The sequence below is a fragment of the Schistocerca piceifrons genome, chromosome 5 (assembly GCF_021461385.2).
Source record: "Schistocerca piceifrons isolate TAMUIC-IGC-003096 chromosome 5, iqSchPice1.1, whole genome shotgun sequence".
NCBI lineage: Eukaryota > Metazoa > Arthropoda > Insecta > Orthoptera > Acrididae > Schistocerca > Schistocerca piceifrons.
The window spans coordinates 491948563-491968551 of record NC_060142.1 but is presented as its reverse complement, the minus strand read 5'-3'; the positions used below and the strand labels follow the sequence as shown (position 1 = coordinate 491968551).

General features: G+C 40.8%; 1 protein-coding gene across 1 annotated transcript in view; it reads right to left on the bottom strand.

Annotated features, from left to right (window-relative positions):
• LOC124798489 (cytochrome P450 6k1-like) overlaps nt 1–19989 on the bottom strand; it is a 116705-nt gene that overhangs the window by 11924 nt on the left and 84792 nt on the right. Inside the window, exons 6-7 of the mRNA XM_047261927.1 lie at nt 7062–7283; nt 3623–3874 (exon numbers count right to left, since the gene is read on the bottom strand). Coding sequence (XP_047117883.1) covers nt 3623–3874; nt 7062–7283 — 474 coding nt within the window. The remainder of the gene's footprint in view (nt 1–3622; nt 3875–7061; nt 7284–19989) is intronic.

Here is a 19989-nt window from a genome sequence, read left to right as displayed (position 1 = left end):
GACATGTCGGATTGGACCATTTCCTTGAGTGTTTCTTTAATGTCCTAACAGTCTTCCCTGACTTGAAACGGAAATTTATGTTAGCTGGCAATAGCTTCGTGGAGTAATGATGTAGGTCATAAAGATGAAGGTAGGCACATCCATATTGATGATGATGATGATTACTGTCCGATAATAGATGTTCTAATACTTTTGCTCAGATAATGCAAATGCTCCGAAAGTCATTGAAAAGTGCATGGCACAGTGTGATCCGTATCAACATAATCCATTTTCATTCATATTCTTTTCACGTATTCAGCGAGGGAAAACTGACTATATATATGTCACTGTTACATTCCTTAAACTCTGTTATCTTATTCTAAAGATCCATACGCGATATACAGGGTGTTACAAAAAGGTACGGCCAAACTTTCAGGAAACATTCCTCACACACAAAGAAAGAAAATATGTTATGTGGACATGTGTCCGGAAACGCTTACTTTCCATGTTAGAGCTCACTTTATTACTTCTCTTCAAATCACATTAATCATGGAATGGAAACACACAACAACAGAACGTATCAGCGTGACTTCAAACACTTTGTTACAGGAAATGTTCAAAATATCCTCCGTTAGCGAGGATGCATGCATCCACCCTCTTTCGCATGGAATCCCTGATGCGCTGATGCAGCCCTGGAGAATAGCCTATTGTATCACAGCCGTCCACAATACGAGCACGAAGAGTCTCTACATTTGGTACCGGGGTTGCGTAGACAAGAGCTTTCAAATGCCCCCATAAATGAAAGTCAAGAGGGTTGAGGTCAGGAGAGCGTGGAGGCCATGGAATTGGTCCGCCTCTACCAATCCATCGGTCACCGAATCTGTTGTTGAGAAGCGTACGAACATTTCGCCTGAAATGTGCAGGAACTCCATCGTGAATGAACCACATGCTGTGTCGTACTTGTTAAGGCACATGTTCTAGCAGCACAGGTAGAGTATCCCGTATGAAATCATGATAATGTGCTCCATTGAGCGTAGGAGGAAGAACATGGGGCCCAGTCAAGACATCACTAACAATGCCTGCCCAAACGTTCACAGAAAATCTGTGTTGATGACGTGATTGCACAATTGCGTGCGGATTCTCGCCAGCCCACATATGTTGAGTGTGAAAATTTACAAATTGATCACGTTGGAATGACGAAACTAAAATGAGCTCTAACATGTAAATTATGCGTTTCCGGATACATGTCCACATAACATCTTTTCTTTATTTGTGTGTGAAGCATGTTTCCTGAAAGTCTGGCCGTACCTTTTTGTAACACCCTGTATACGATGGCAGCAGCACAACGCTTGAACAAGCTTCTTTGAATAGAGCTTCTTTAAATTTGTCCAACTCTCTTCCGGGTCATCTGCCTTCGAAGAATTCTTATTTGACTCGCCTGTGCATTCCTTGTTTCTTGTAAGGACTCCAAACACTGCTAAATACTCTGGAACTGGCCGCAGTAGCGTTTTGTGTGTGATTTCCTTTACAGATGTGCTACATTTTCCCATAATCCTTCCTACAAACCTTCGTCTACAGCTACATGATTACTCTATAAACCAAACTTAAGTGCCTGGAAAATTGTTCTTCGAACGGCCTTCAGACTATTTCTCCTCTGTTCCAATCTCTAACAGCGCAGTAGGAAAATGAACACTTAAATCTTTCCGTACAAGCTCTGACTTCTCTTATTATGGTCCGATGATCATTCCTCTCTGTATCGACCTCTGAGAACAAAATATTTTGCATTCAGAGAATAGAGTTGGTGATTAAAATTTCGTGGAAAGATATTGATTTCCAACCCAACTCGCTTATCACATCCGTGACACTCTCGAGAATTTTGCGACAGTAGGAAATGTGCTGCCCTTATTTGGACTTTTCCATATTCTCTGTCAATGCTATCTGGTAAGGATCCCATACCGCACAGCAATGCTCTAGCAGAGGATGGAAAAGCGTAGTGTAAGCAGACTATTTAGTAGATCTGTTGCATCTTCTAAGCGTCCTGCCAATAAAACATTGTCTTCGGTTTGCCTTTCTCAGAACATTATATGTGATCGTTCAAATTTAAGTTGTTCGTAATTGTAATACCTAGGTATTTAACTAAATTGACAGCCTTTAGATTTATACGATTTATCGTGCAACCGAAATTTAACGAATTTCTATTAGTGCTTAGGTGGATGCTCTCATACTTTTAGTTATTCAGAGGCAATTGCCACTTTTCGCATCTTACAGGTATCGTGTCTAAGTCATTTTGCAACGGGTTTTTATCTTCTGATCGTTTTACTAGGTTGTAAATGACGGCATCATCTGCAGACAATCGAAGGGGGCTATTCAGATTGTCTCCTAATCGTTTATATAGATAAGAAACTGCAGAGTGACTATGAAACTTTCTTGGAGGTTGCCAAATATCGCTTCTATTTTACCTTCCGTCTAATACTACGTACTGCAACCTTTCTGACAGGAAACCACAAATGTAGTTGCACAACTGAGACTGTAGTCCACAGGCACGGAATTTGATTAGAATTCTTTAGTGAGGAACGGTGTTAAAAGCCTTTTGGGGATCTAGAAATATGCAATCAATCTGAGATCCCTAAATCTTCCATTCACCTTCGGCAACACTGATTTTGCGTGATAGTGCCATTTCATGTTGCTTCTTAGTAGTACGCAGTAACCATAGCATGTCATTAACAAAATTACTGCCATCCAAATGTTTTTCAAGAGGTTCTAAAATAAGGGTATATGGAACTATAATCAGATCGGTATTAATATATTGGGCACAAATATGGAGAACAGATGAGTAAACAGAGAGAATTCTGAGGAAAATATTTGGACCAATATGTGAGGGAAGAGGATGTCGAAGAAAAAATAACAGGGGGATATATAAAGAACCAGATGTTGTTGCAGAAGGCAAGACAAGGAGACTGAGAATGGGCAGCCATATCTATAGAGGAGATGAGGAGTCAAGATTGAGGGGAGTGTCAGAGAAAAAACCCAAAGAACGAAGAAATTCAGGAAGGCCGAAAAATAAAATGGAGAGACATGGTGGCCAACGATCGTCAGATATTTGCTGCAGGGAAAAAAGACGCCAATAACAGGAGAAGCGTACTTGACGAGTCCAAACACCGACGGCTGTTTATGGAGCCACGAGAGTAAGAGAAAGTCTTAGAATTACTCATAGGAACTGAGGTGTTCAAGAAGTTTACCACTACTCTTGGAATCAGACACTGTAGGGTTATTTCTCTATATTATGCGTTATCTCACATATGTCCACATTTTAAGAGGCTGGCACCCACTATGCCAAATCTGAAATTTTATCCAAGTCATTCTGCCATTCCTTGCTCATATAGTCAATATACTCGTGTTTTTTTTAAACGTAAAGCATATCTAAATCGATTGATGGTAATAAACAAAGTTGTACTTCGAACTTGACACCAAGACTCATTCCGAAATCTCTCTGCTTGTACAAGACAAAAGCTCACGAATAACATTTTTGACTACTGTAACCGAAAAATGGAACTACATTTTAGAACTCACAATTTGAGGATTTTATTGTTCTTCACATCGAGACACAAATTGGAACTGAAAGATATGACGCGAGATTACTCACCTATACAGATGCGGGGGCCCTCCCCGAATGGCAGGTAAACATAGGGGTGCCTCTTGGCTTTCTCCTCCTCCGAGAACCTCTCAGGGTCGAAGCGCTCTGGATCCGGGAAGTACTTGGGGTCGTGCTGGAGGCCCAGGACGGAAATGGCGACAGCCGTTCCTTTCTCCAGGACGAGTTCGCTGTCGGGAATCCTGTACTCTTTGTTACACTCCCTGTTCAGGATGGGCAGGGGTGGGTACTTCCGCAGTGTCTCTAAAAGAATTACACAATCGATGGATTAAGGATATGCTGTGTAATCTACCAGACTAGTTTACAATACAATTCTTTAGAATGCTGAAGAATTTGAGCCGTAATTCACAGGAATGATAATGTTTGTAACCCCTTTTAATAACTTCGTCATTCTTAATTCCCATGTAACACGAGTGTACAAATGTTGTTATACTTAAAAAGCATACTGTTGAACGTAATTTTATTATTTTGTGTATAATTGCTTTGAAGAATAATCTGAAGATAATGTGATAACTTGAAATTAACTTAAAGAATGTACGAAATATTTACCAAGTAACGAAATAAACCTCGGGTGAACAGCCTGGTATGAGTGTGCATAGGCCACAATATTTCGGAAATTGACCACGTTGCCATCATCAGGTGCCGCAGGTCAGTACGTCAGCGCACCTGATGATGGCAACGTGGTCAATTGCCGAAATATTGTGGCCTATGCACACTCATACCAGGCTGTTCACCCGAGATTTATTTCGTCATAAAATACGCCTGGAGAAATTGAAGAATCACTTTACCAAGTATCTAATTGATATAAATTTTTCAACATTTGTACGAGAACGTGCTAGAAATTTAGCATCAAAATTGAAAAAAAAATGAAAAAGTATTTATCTTTGGAGACTAATTATGTGCACAAACAAATGTTATTAATTTTCATTTTGAGAATGTACGAGGGGCGTTCAATAAGTAATTCAACACTCTTTTTCCTCGGCCAATTTCGGCTGAAAAATGCGGAATCTGTTTTGGGACTTCGTGGTATATTCCGCCCTCAGCCCTTACAGGTTCATGAAGTTCAGACATGTGATGGCGCTTTACGTAGCTTTCAGAATGGCGTCTGTAACACGGACGTGCATTCCAAGCAGAGAGCTCTCATTGAGTTTCTGTTGGTGGAAAACCAGAGCATCGCAGTTATTCATAGTAGCTTGCAGGATGTCTAGGGAGACCTGGTAGTGAGTCGCTGGGCGAGGTGTCTGTCACCGTAGCAACGAGGTCGGACGGACCTGTCCTATCTTCTGCGTGCTGGCCGGCCGCGCACTGTGACACTTGCAGTAGTGGAACGTGTGGACACTCTCATTCGAGTGATCGACGGATCACAATCAAACACCTCGCTCCTCAGCTGGACATCTCTATTGGTAGTGCTGACACACGCCTACCAGTTGGGGTACTCAAAGGTTTGTGCACGCAGGGCTCCTTGCCACCTAACGGAGGACCAAACGAGCAACGAAGGACCACCTGTGCGGAACTGAATGCGCGTTACGAGGCTGATCGTGACAATTTTTTGTTGAACATTGTCAGAGACAGTGAAATATGGGCTTATCAATTCAAAATGGAATCAAAACGGCAATCCATGTAGTGGTGTCGCACCATCCCTCCTCTGAAGAAAAAGTTCAAAGCCGTATCCTCAGCTGATAACGACAAGGCGATGGTCTTCTGGGACTCTGAAGGGTTATTCTCTCTGATGTTCTCCCTTTTCGTGCAACAATCAACTTGAAAGTGTATTGTGCTTGCCTCGGGAAGTTGAAGAAACGACTTATGTTCGTGCCAAAAAGAAAAAAAAAAATGCAAACGAACTTCTCCTTCTCCATGACTACGCGAGGAGTCACAGAAGTCAGCGCACCAGAGAGGAGCTCACAAAACTTCACTGGACTTCTCTTCCTCAAGCACCCTACAGCCCGGATCTCACACCTTCTGAATTCCTTTTATTTGGTCCAAAGAAAGATACACTCCACTGGAAGCAGTTCGTGGATGATGGGGATGTTATTGATAGAGCAAGACGTTGGCTCCGACGTCGACCAGCTGATTGGTACCATGGGGGCATAAACGCCCTGCCAGTCAGGTGGCGTAAGGCCGTCGCATTGAACGGAGATTCTATTGAAAAATAGGTTTTTGTAGTCAGAAGAGTGGGAAATAATATAGGATATTGGAATCCTGAATAAAACCGAACCACTTTCAGAAAAAAATGTGTTGCCTTACTTATTGAGTGCCTCTCGTATTTGTATCAAAACTATGGTAAACACGTTACTACACTCTGTAAAATCTTATCTCTGCACTCGAACTTTTGTAGACATTTTAATTTTGAACACATTCCAGTAATACTTTGAAATATTTCAATCGTTTTAACTCATTTGTAGGCCAGCGGCGGGGGCGCAAAGTGATTTATTTGAGAGTTCTGGAGAGCTATAAACTGTATATGCACTCATCTCATTTCAAAATCCATTTTGAGTTTAGTAAATATGAAGCGATGTTATAATCTTGTACTCTTCGAAGTAATAAACAGAAAAGATGGCGCAAAAAGTTGTCTGATAATTATCTTACACATAAAATTCCAGGAAATATTTAAGCTACACTTCCACAGACAAGAATATTTTCAAAATTTATTTCATTGTACGTTACCACTCACTGTTATTTCTACACTGTGGTACATTGGCATTATGTTCCAATTGAATCACTTACTGTTTTTAAAGCCGATTTATGTGAATGATAACGATTATTAAGAAATATCGGACGATTACATTACAACAGCAAAATATAAAGAGCATGGAAGGTAGTTGTTTAAAGAAGAGAAACGGAACAAGATTTCGTAAACGATGAAGGTGAGGGAAAAATGTCCGACGTTGTAGTATGACATCCAATATAATTTATATGAACGAAAGTGAAGCATATTTAGTTAATTTGAAGCGTGATATTATGTACTGCAACAAGTTAACGCAGTGGCTTCGAATTCGAGAGGACGGCTGTTGAAATCCCTGTCCGACCATCTAGATTTAAATTTTTTTGGCTTCCCAAAGGCAAAGGACGGAATGACTCGTTTTAGAACAACGCAGCCGATATCCTATCCATCATCCCCGAACCCGATCCTGTATTCCGTCTCTAATGATCTCTTCATCAAACTGACGCTAACTCCAATCTTCTTTCTCATTTTTCGAAGGAAATACCGAATAAGGCCTAAAAGCCGGTGGACGCCAGCTGACATGACCAGTACACCGAGTATCTCCAACACGTCGACAACAAAACGCTGCTGTCAACGACGCTGGCTTCGTAACCGTGCTTTGAAAACCGTCTTATCATACTGAGTAAGGCATTTAATAAGTGTCCTGGCTATAGAGAGACACAAATTATGTACAAGTCTGGATTCATAGTGAAGGTTAAACTGACTTACCGCACACAACTTTGTCGAGGTAGGACGTTTTTGAAATGGAGTCGTAGGTGATGTCCGTTCCATATTCTTTGAACACCGAGTCAATCTCCTCTTGCAGCTTGGTCTGCAACGAAGGATTGAGAGCCAGTTCGTGCAAGGCGAAGCTCATTGTCGTCGAAGAGGTTTCAAAGCCGGCTGCGAAGAAGACGAATGCCTGGGCAGCCAGCTCGTTGAGAGTCAGCTCTGCAGAAAAGTGAATACGGCTAAGAAAACAATTTAAATCTACTTCTGCATCTATAGTCCGCAATGCACCTTACGGTATGTGACGGAGGGTGAATGTCGCACCACTATCATGTTCTCCCTTCTCTGCTCCACTTGTGAACGACCCGTGAGAATAACGAGAGTGTACAAACTAGTTTCTCTGATTTTTTAGTCCTGATATGTAGAGGGACATACATGAGTGGAAGTAACAAATTGCCCGCCACTTTTTCGAAACACATTCTGCAAGTTTCCTCTCCGTGATATAAAATGCCTCTCTTGTAGTTGCTGCCAATGAAGTTTTCTGAGGATCTTCGTATCGCTGTCGGGCTTATTAAACCACCCCGTGACGAAATGTGTCACTCTTCTTTGGAGCTTCACTATCTCTTTTGTTAATCTTATTTACAAGGGAACTTTCCCAAATGTCAACAAACGTTCTTGATGGAACTTGGCGGGCATATGGAAGAAGTAAACTAATCCAATACTTTTTTTTTTGTTTGTGTCCCATTACACTTTTATTGGGTAAAACATGCCCCAACAGGTAATTTGACGTATTAGGTTTGGAGAGAATATCTTCGAAACGATTATATATAAAAGTGTTTCCATACGGAAGCTGATACGTAATTAATGTTCTTGAAAACTGTATAAAAGAATTTCACAATAATTTGAAATTTTGTAAAATACTCCACCACCACTAATTAATTTTGAAAAATGAAAATTTTTGCAATATACACTCCTGGAAATGGGAAAAAGAACGCATTGACACCGGTGTGTCAGACCCACCATACTTGCTCCGGACACTGCGAGAGGGCTGTATAAGCAATGATCACACGCACGGCACAGCGGACACACCAGGAACCGCGGTGTTGGCCGTCGAATGGCGCTAGCTGCGCAGCATTTGTGCACCGCCGCCGTCAGTGTCAGCCAGTTTGCCGTGGCATATGGAGCTCCATCGCAGTCTTTAACACTGGTAGCATGCCGCGACAGCGTGGACGTGAACCGTATGTGCAGTTGACGGACTTTGAGCGAGGGCGTATAGTGGGCATGCAGGAGGCCGGGTGGACGTACCGCCGAATTGCTCAACACGTGGGGCGTGAGGTCTCAACAGTACATCGATGTTGTCGCCAGTGGTCGGCGGAAGGTGCACATGCCCGTCGACCTGGGACCGGACCGCAACGACGCACGGATGCACGCCAAGACCGTAGGATCCTACGAAGTGCCGTAGGGGACCGCACCGCCACTTCCCAGCAAATTAGGGACACTATTGCTCCTGGGGTATCGGCGAGGACCATTCGCAACCGTCTCCATGAAGCTGGGCTACGGTCCCGCACACCGTTAGGCCGTCTTCCGCTCACGCCCCAACATCGTGCAGCCCGGCTCCAGTGGTGTCGCGACAGGCGTGAATGGAGGGACGAATGGAGACGTGTCGTCTTCAGCGATGAGAGTCGCTTCTGCCTTGGTGCCAATGATGGTCGTATGCGTGTTTGGCGCCGTGCAGGTGAGCGCCACAATCAGGACTGCATACGACCGAGGCACACAGGGCCAACACCCGGCATCATGGTGTGGGGAGCGATCTCCTACACTGGCCGTACACCACTGGTGATCGTCGAGGGGACACTGAATAGTGCACGGTACATCCAAACCGTCATCGAACCCATCGTTCTACCATTCCTAGACCGGCAAGGGAACTTGCTGTTCCAACAGGACAATGCACGTCCGCATGTATCCCGTGCCACCCAACGTGCTCTAGAAGGTGTAAGTCAACTACCCTGGCCAGCAAGATCTCCGGATCTGTCCCCCATTGAGCATGTTTGGGACTGGATGAAGCGTCGTCTCACGCGGTCTGCACGTCCAGCACGAACGCTGGTCCAACTGAGGCGCCAGGTGGAAATGGCATGGCAAGCCGTTCCACAGGACTACATCCAGGATCTCTACGATCGTCTCCATGGGAGAATAGCAGCCTGCATTGCTGCGAAAGGTGGATATACACTGTACAAGTGCCGACATTGTGCATGCTCTGTTGCCTGTGTCTATGTGCCTGTGATTCTGTCAGTGTGATCATGTGGTGTATCTGACCCCAGGAATGTGTCAATAAAGTTTCCCCTTCCTGGGACAATGAATTCACGGTGTTCTTATTTCAATTTCCAGGAGTGTAAATGGAAGCTACATACATCCATGTGCAATAAAGCTAGTCTCTGAAACACCATTTTTGTAAAATACGCTCTTCACAATGTGCTGTCAGAGTACTTTCGACACACTAATTAAAATATCTAAACGCTCACTGTTAGTCTGATTTTTAATTTACTTGTGTTTATCTGAAAGGGAAGCAGTGGTTGGGAAGGGAGTGAGACTGGGTTGTAGCCTATCCCCGATGTTATTCAATCTGTATATTGAGCAAGCAATAAAGGAAACAAAAGAAAAGTTCGGAGTAGCTATTAAAATGCACGGAGAAGAAATAAAAACTTTGAGGTACGCCGATGACATTGTAATCCTGTCAGAGACAGCAAAAGACTTGGAAGAGCAGTTGAACGGAATGGACAGTGTCTTGAAAGGAGGGTATAAGATGAACATCAACAAAAGCAAAACGAGGATAATGGAATATAGACGAATTAAATCGGGTGATGCTGCGGGAATTAGATTAGGAACTGAGATACTTAAAGTAGTAAAGGAGTTTTGCTATTTGGTGAGCAAAATAACTGATGATGGTCGAAGTAGAGAGGATATAAAATGTAGAATGGCAATGGCAAGGAAAGTGTTTCTGAAGAAGAAAAATTTGTTAATATCGAGTATAGATTTAAATGTCAGGAAGTTGTTTCTGAAAGTATTTGTATGGAGTGTAGCCGTATATGGAAGTGAAACGTGGACAATAAATAGTTTAGCCAAGAAGAGAATAGAAGCTTTCGAAATGTGGTGCTACAGAAGAATGCTGAAGATTAGATGGGAAGATCACATAACTAATGATGAGTTATTGAATAGAATTGGGTAGAAGATGAGTATGTGGGACAACTTGACTAGAAGAAGGGATCGGTTGGTAGGACATGTTCTGAGACAGAGAGGGATCACCAATTTAGTATTGGAGGGCAGCGTGGAGGGTACAAATCGTAGAGGGAGACCAAAAGATAAATACACTATGCAGGTTCAGAAGGATGTAGGCTGCAGTAGGTACTGGGAGATGAAGAAGCTTGCACAGGATAGAGTAGCATGGAGAGCTGTATCAAACCAGTCTCAGGACTGAAGACCACAACAACAACATATTTATTTTATGTTTCACACTGTTGTTTTACATTTTACATTGATTTTCTTCTTCTTGTTTCTAAGTTTACCGTTTCACTTAAGGATACAGGATTCTTTTGTGGCTCAATATTATGAAAAAATCAACACACATTTCCTTCAGGCACTACATATAACGTGTACGTTTTTCAGATTTTTTGTTTATATCAGGTAATGCAGCACACTTTCTAAACAAATTAGAAGCATTTTGAATATTTTTGAACCTGCTTAGGGTTATTAAAATAATTACCAAGAAATTGATGCATTTTTTTCCAAAATGCTTCCTCAAATTGCGGTAGCATTTAATCCAACGCTATACATATGAAAGAGACCAAATTTTTATCAGATATGTATGACATGATGGCTGAGTTACTAGACCTATTTAATTCCACCTATTACGTATATTACAAGGATAAAAAATATCACATCTTACATTTTAATTTTTATAACTTTTTCCTAGTAAAAATTTTATTTTTCCTATAATTTAGTTGATTCTACAATAAAGCTTAGGTCTACTACATAAGTATGGACTATTGAAAGTTACAGAAAAACATTAGAGCAAAGCTTTATAAACTTTAGGAAATATTTATACCTCAATTCTGAAAAATACAACTTGTCGCAAATTGCGAATGAAGATATGAGTCCTATTAGACTGTGCCTCAGAACATTGGTGAAGCATAGTTTTCATCCTGCAGCATTTCTTTATCTTCAAGCTTGCTCTTGGCATTCCTTTTAGCACTTATTGGTTCTCTGGTAACTTGAATGCACCTGTTGTCTGTCACACACAAGCAATTGAACTTCCATATTAGAGCCACATTTTATGCCTAAATTTCTCAGGACTTCCAACCTTCCTATCACTCCATCATTGAAACATATCACTGCGTCTAGTACACCAACATTTAATCTATTTATTCCTACAAAAACATTCCTCGGTCATCTTTCCCATATGCAATGGTTAAAACTTTTATTTGTATTCTGAATACCCCCATGAAAACAGGGTCACTCAGGTCTCTAAAAAGTCGTTTTATTTCATTCATAACAGGCTCAGGAAGAGAATGCTTGTGATGGTGTGTTTGACCACTTTCTGTTGCGTTTCGGTCACCACACCAAGAATCTGCTCCTTTAGAGCAAAGTTCGTGAACAGGGTGGTCATCTGCGGACAACTTACGAAAGTAGTTGGCCCATACAGCTTTTCTCATAGCTGTAACATCATTCAGCGGTGCAGTTTGTCTAATCGCCAGTCCATAATAACTCTGAAGAAGGTCTATTTCAGTTTCTGTCAATCTGCCTCGGCCAGCCAGATTTTCTATCAGATAGCAACTTTCCTTTCATTTCTCTTCGTAGATTCGTCAATATAGCAGCCATCCTCTTTTGCACATGTCCACAACACTTCAGTTTTGTTAGCAAGGTGTCACCATAAACATTGAACTTATTAATTTTATTGAAAAGTTTAGAGTCCTAATAGCCTAGGTACTTCGTATACCTAACTTTATAAACGGCCACCGACCACTGAAATATTTTTAGAGCTCCATCACACTCCATACCTCCACTGTAAGCATCATAATTCTTAAAATACTGATGTTCACTATGTCCTTCAGTGTTACCATGGTATGTGTGGCAGTACTTAGATATGCACTCAACATCAACAACTTTTCCATTCTCCAGACAAGAAGCACTTACAACACCATTCAAGGAACGATGTGCTCGACGTCCCATCAAGTGCAACAGCAATGTCCCTGGTTCCATTATATTTACAGTTTCTTCTACTGCACGTTTCATAGATGCTTTAGACATAACCGTCAAGGCACCTAAAAGTATTTTTATGTCCTTCCTGAACCTACTGGGAGGAGGAGGAAGGTCCATCAAATCGCAAAACGTTTAAGCAGCCTTTTTTCCTTTTCCTATTGCACACATTGCATATACTTATTTCAAATTCACATGAGTTATGCACAATGTTCGAAGTCATTTTTGAGGTAGATTTATTGCAGCATCTACAAAGAACAACTGATTTTGGCGCTAAACCCTTCCTGCTACTTTGTTCTTCGGTTATTTCCAGACAGAATACACCATCACCATCACATTGTTTTCATTTCGCCACTTCATTTATCAAAGAAGATAAGATTCCCACATCAACAACAATAAATCCACTACAAACAGCGTCACTGTTAACACAAAAATTTGAATCACAAGGAGGCATGCCATGTGGGAGTTTCTTCCCTGAATAACTATACATGGGTTACTTTCAAGAGTGTGGCTTGCTTTGTTTGTGAACTGGTTACCACGGTATTTCCTTTTATTGAATTTCTTGATGCGTGGCGTAGTTCGTATTTATTGCACACTAAAGGATATGTACTTTCACAAATATATGTAGCACTTGGGCAACAAACATGCAGCGAAACGAAAGTAAATACAAGCAAAGATAATAATTTACAGACACTAGAAACCTGCACTGTTCCCAAAATATACAATGTATCATACATATAATCGCTGGAAACGAAAGTTCACAGTTCTTTTCGCAATAATACCGGCTTCTGTAATAGAAATAAAGGGGGCGCGGCGGCATACATGACTGTAACTTTAAAATTTAATATATGTAGGACATTTTTCATTTGAAACCCTGTAATGTATATATCAATGGAATCAAGAAAGCTTATAGAATTTAATAAACTCAAAACATTCAATTTTTTCACCATTTATAAGTACCCTGTATCCTTAAGTGTATTTTGTTAATTTAAAATAATAAGTAACTCATTATTATGATATAAAATCATTACAATAATGATAATTTGTAAATAAATGTTTGAAACATAACGTTTTATTACACCGAGTGCATAAAATTAGCAACTTTTCTCACGCAATATACACGACAAAGAACACAATACAGAACAAAATTTGTCGGGACTTGAAATTGTCTCAAGTAATTTTCTATATATCCTGATTTGTATCAGGTATATTTCAGTATACTGGTAAGCTATGGAGAAAAGAATTGATCATGTGCTAGTGACTACAGCTTTATTATATTGATAGCGAAATCATTTAACAGAACTAGATCTGGAAATATTCTCACAAGGTGCTTCCAACATCGAAAGCCTTATACGTACCACGACTATACCTGTGCCATCGTGTCCTTTGGTATCACGAGATGAATAAGTGCCTTGTCCTCGGATATGATAGTGAGAATGGTTTCTTTACGCTGACCACCTGCCTTTTCATAGTTTTAAAAGAAACCAAGAATTCGAGAACCTCTTTTTGAAGTCCCAAATGTCCTTGTGACAGCATAGAAATATCATAAACAAATGTCTCAGCAGGTCAAAAGATATCTGAAGGAGGTTTTCTTTCCCAGCAAGGGAGAAAAATCTGTATGATTGTTAGATTCTCAGGGTTGTCAGTGTGAAAGAACAGTATAGACCATCGTACCTCAGGACAAGGAGCTTGTTCAGCTGATGATCGCAAAGGGCTTGATGAGAGATACCGTATACCGTTTTCGATGTTGAAAGAACTGCGTTAGAAGACTTTAAGATCTACTTCTGCTGAATGATTTATATGTCAATCTCCACTTCAGAAACAATATAAATAATCTGCAGTCACATCCTACCAATATACTGAAATAAGCCTGACACAAATCAGGATACTTAGAGGATCACCTTTGAGAATTCGAAATGCTGCTGAATTTTATTTTGTTTTGTGTGCTCTGTTGTGTATATTATGTGAAGAAATATTATTAATTTTATGTGCATGCTGCAAGAAAACGTTATGTTTTAGGCATTACCATTGCTGTAATGTTCTGTATCATAACAATGAGTTACTTATTATTTTCAATTAACAAAATACACATATGTGAAAGAATAAATTTAAAAAAAGAAAAGAGGTAAAATGAATGTAAAACGTAAAATCACAATTTCGAACATAAAACAAATATAATTCAAATAAATAACTAGACTAGTAATGCATGTTTAGATATTTTAATTAGGTATGTTGAAAATACTGTGACAGTATATTGCGTACTGTGTAGTTTCCATAAAATGTATTTCAGAAACCGGCTCTGTTACACATGAAGCTTAATTACACATGATTGTATGTAGCCTGAAAGCTTCTTTAATTTGTGTCGCAACAAAATTTTCATTTTTCAAAATGGTGGTTGGATGTTTTGCAAAATTTGAGATTTTGCAAGTTTTCAGATTACTACAAAACTGTGGTATACAGTTTTCAAGAACATTAATTCCACATGAACTTCTATATGAGAAACATCTTTTATATATCATCGTTTCGAAGATATTCGTTCCAAATCTAATATGCTAAATTACATTTCGTGGTGTGTTTTACCCCTTAAAAGTGAAATTGCGCACAAAGAAAAAACATACGTACCGGATTATTTCTCTTGTGCATACCTATCAAGTTTCATCAAGAACGTTTTTTGAGAGTTGGGAAAGTTTCCTCGTTTGTGAGGGTCCGAGAATGACAAAAAAATCACAGATATCTATTAAGTAATTGTTTTGTAATCCATTTCTTTCTTGGATGAGCTATATTTCCTTAACACCCGCCTCGTACATCTCAGCCTGGGACCTGCTCTTCCTATAGTAGTTTTACTTAGCCATTCGACTATGTGTCGTTATTGACGGTTATTCCTTGGTATTTTACGGTTGTTACTATTTTCAGTGTGTTTTCACCAGCTGTAAAATCGACCAGTACTGTATGACTTCGCCTAGAAAACAACAATTAATACTTACGTACAACACAGCCGCGTGAAGCCCCGTGTGCGTGTCAAAAATAAGGATAATAATTTTCTTCAGTGTGAGAGAGTAGTTGTTATTTGGTTACTCGCAGCAAGCAGACCAAAGTATTCAACCAAAATGTTGGTTTTACACCGCAGTGCTTTTATGGGCACGGTACTACTGGAGATGATATGTCGTTGCTTTCCTCTCATCTTTGAGCTGACGTTATCTAGATGTAGCTGGTGTTCTATTTCCGAGTTACTAAAAAATATCTGAACGTTCGATCAGAGGAACTGGAAGCAAACATAAATGCTGCAGGACACGCGCTGTCACACGTCCTGTGGCTGCGCTGACCATTCTTAAGGGAAAATCACCCGTTGCCAGATTTCAACTCTTAATAAGAATATTTTTCAAATTCATATCCGCATGACACCGCAATATTTTTAAAGCTCTTGGAAGTAAGATATCATTGACTTAAAACTGTGCACATTTTCGAACTGTTATGGTTTATTAAACCGCAGTTTATGAATTTCAAATAAATGAAAGAGTTTCATTTCTGGTTTATTCACTACGTCGTAAACATGGACTCCCTAGTTCCCCATAGTCTGAAGCCGAGAGAACTATGCCGCCTTCGAGCCACTTAAGATTTGTGTCCGGTCGCTGCTAGTATTGCAGAGGAGTACACACGTTCCCCCCCATGAACAATGGACTTGTCGTTGGTGGGGAGGCTTGCGTGCCTCGGAAATATAGATGGCCGTACCGTGGGTGCAACCACAATGGACGGATATCTGTTGAGAGGCCAGAAAAAGTGTAGTTCCTGAAAAGGGGCAGCAGTCTTTTCAGTAGTTGCAGGGGCAACAGTCTGGATGACTGACTGATCTGGCCTTGTAACACTAACCATAACGGCCTTGCTGTGCTGGTACTGCGAACGGCTGAAAGCAAGGGGAAACTAAAGCCGTAATTTTTCCCGAGGGCATGCAGCTTTACTGTATGGTTAAATGATGATGGCATCCTCTTGGGTAAAATATTCCGGAGGTAAAATAGTCCCCCATTCGGATCTCCGGGCGGGGACTACTCAAGAGGATGTCGTTATCAGGAGAAAGAAAACTGGCGTTCTACGGATCGGAGCGTGGAATGTCAGAGCCCTTAATCGGGCAGGTAGGTTAGAAAATTTAAAAAGGGAAATGGATAGGTTAAAGTTAGGTATAGTGGGAATTAGAGAAGTTCGGTGGCAGGAGGAAAAAGACTTTTGGTCAGGTGAATACAGGTTATAAATACAAATCAAACAGGGGTAATGCAGAAGTAGGTTGAATAATGAATAAAAAAATAGGAGTGCGGGTAAGCTACTACAAACAGCATAGTGAACGCATTATTGTGGCCAAGATAGACACGAAGCCCACGTCTACTACAGTAGTACAAGTTTATATGCCAACTAGCTCTGCAGATGATGAAGAAATCGATGAAATGTATGATGAGATAAAAGAAGTTATTCAGGTAGTGAAGGGAGACGAAAATTTAATAGTCATGGGTGACTGGAATTCGAGAGTAGGAAAAGGTAGAGAAGGAAACATAGTAGGTGAATATGGATTGGGGCTAAGAAATGAAATAGGAAGCCACATGGTAGAATTTTGCACAGAGCACAACTTAATCATAGCTAACACTTGGTTAAAGAATCATGAAAGAAGGTTGTATACATGAAAGAACCCTGGGGATACTAAAAGGTATCAGACAGATTAAATAATGGTAAGACAGAGATTTAGGAACCAGGTTTTAAATTGCAATACATTTCCAGGGGCAGATGTGGATTCTGACCACAATCTATTGGTTATGAACTGTAGATTAAAACTGAAGAAACTGCAAAAAGGTGGAAATATAAGGAGATGGATAAACTCACTAAATCAGAGGTTGTACAGATTTTCAGGCAGAGCATAAGGGAACAATTCACAGGAATGGGGGAAAGAAATACAGTAGAAGAAGAATGGGTAGCTCTGAGGCATGAAGTAGTGAAGGCAGCAGAGGATCATGTAGGTAAAAAGACGAGGGCTAGTAGAAATCCTAGGGTAACAGAAGAAATATGGAATATAATTAATGAAAGGAGAAAATATAAAAATGCAGTAAATGAAGCAGGAAAAAAGGAATACAAACGTCTCAAAAATGAGATCAACAGGAAGTGCAAAATGGCTAAGCAGGGATGGCTAGAGGACAAATGTAAGGGTGTAGAGGCTTATCTCACTAGGGTAAGATAGATACTGCCTACAGGAAAATTAAAGAGACCTTTGGAAGAAAGAGAACCACTTGTATGAATATCAAGAGCTAAGATGGAAACCCAGTTCTAAGCAAAGAAGGGAAAGCAGAAAGGTGGAAGGAGTATATAGAGAGTCTATACAAGGGCGATGTACTTGAGGACAATATTATGGAAATGGAAGTGAATGTAGATGAAGATGGCTCCGAGCACTATAGGACTCAACATCTTAGGTCATAAGTCCCCTAGAACTTAGAACTACTTAAACCTAACTAACCTAAGGACATCACACACACCCATGCCCGAGGCAGGATTCGAACCTGCGACCGTGATGAAGATGAAATGGGAGATATGATACTGCGTGAAGAGTTTGACAGAGCACTGAAAGACCTGAGTCGAAACAAGGCCCTGGGAGTAGACGACATTCCATCAGAATTACTGACGGCCTTGGGAGAACCATCCTGACAAAACTATACAATCTGGTGAGCAAGGTGTATGAGACAGACGAAATACCCTCAGACTTCAAGAAGAATATAATAATTCCAATCACAAAGATAGCAGGTGTTGACAGATGTGAAAATTACCGAACTATCAGTTTAATAAGTTGCAGCTGCAAAATACTATCACGAATTCTTTACAGACGAATGGAATAACTGGTAGAAGCCGACTTCGGGGAAGATTAATTTTAATTTCGTAGAAACATTGGAACACGTGAGGTAATACTGACCTTAAGACGTATCTTAGAAGAAAGACTAAGGAAAGACAAACCTGCCGGCCGCGGTGGTCTAGCGGTTCTAGGCGCTCAGTCCGGAGCCGCGCGACTGCTACGGTCGCAGGTTCGAATCCTGCCTCGGGCATGGACGTGTGTTTGACAATGTTGACTGGAATACTCTCTTTCAAATTCTAAAGGTGGCAGGGGTAAAATGCAGGGAGCGAAAGGCAATTTACAATTTGTACAGAAACCATATGGCAGTTATAAGGGTCGAGGGGCATGAAAGGGAAGCAGTGGTTGGGGAGGGACTGAGACAGGGTTGTAGCCTCTCCCCGATGTTATTCAATCTGTATATTGAACAAGCAGTAAAGGAAACAAAAGAAAAAGTCGAAGTAGGTCTTAAAACCCATGGAGAAGAAATAAAAGCTTTGAGGTTCGCCGATGACATTGTAATTCTGTCAGAGACAGTAAAAGGACTTGGAAGAGCAGTTGAACGGAATGGACAGTGTCTTGAAAGGAGGATACAAGATGAACATCAACAAAAGCAAAACGAGGATAATGGAATGTAGTCGAATTAAATCGGGTGATGCTGAGGGACTTAGATTGGGAAATGAGACACTTAAAGTAGTAAAGGATTTTTGCTATTTGGGAAGCAAAATAACTGATGATGGTCGAAGTAGAGAAGATATAAAATGTAAACTGGCGATGACAAGGAAAGCGTTTCTGAAGAAGAGAAATTTGTTAAATCGAGTATAGATTTAAGTGTCAGAAAGTCGTTTCGGAAAGTATTTGTGTGGAGTGTAACCATGTGTGGAAGTGAAACATGGACGATAAATAGTTTGGACAAGAAGAGAATAGAAGCTTTCGAAATGTGGTGCTACAGAAGGATGCTGAAGATTAGATGGGTAGATCACATAACTAATGAGAGGTATTGAATAGTATTGGGGAGAAGAGGAGTTTGTGGCACAACTTGACAAGGAGAAGGGACCGGTTGTTAGGACATGTTCTGAGGCATCATGGGACCACTAATTTAGCATTGGAGTGCAGCGTGGAGGATAAAAATCGTAGAGGGAGACCAAGAGATGAATACACTAAGCAGATTCAGAAGGATGTAGGCTGCAGTAATTACTGGGAGATGAAGAAGCTTGCACAGGATAGGGTAGCATGGAAAGCTGCATAAACCAGTCTCAGGACTGGAGACCACAACAACAACAACACATGTTCCGCTTTCATCCTGCCCATGCTTGCCTGTTAGTCAAGCAGACCAGCTGCCTCACGCTATCAGCAGAATGGACACGGTGCTTTACCCACGCCAAAGCCAAGCTACGCCCAGCCCATGCAGGCTATAGGAAACATGCCCATCCATCTTCCCGCTGTGTTACGCTGCGCAGCATTTTATTCTCTACGCTTACACTGCAGTGTCACGAGTAGAGGTCGGAAGTTGATGAAAAATCTTTTTATACCCTTGTACTATAAGATGGGGCTCAATTACATGTATATTCATTTTGGATCATTGTAGGCCAAAAAATGGTGTATTTCATTTGTCATTTATTTCGTTTTCGGCGTATTTCGGGCTTATTTATTTATTTCGATATGAACGTTTTTCTCTGCAACTTCACCCTTTTTCTGCCAGTCCAGGGTACTCTAAATTCGGGCAGTCATCCGGTCACCTCCAATACATGTTACCTGTAGTAAGCAGAACCGCCTCTAAAGGAGATATCCTTTGCACCCAAGAACTGAAGATCTCTATTACAC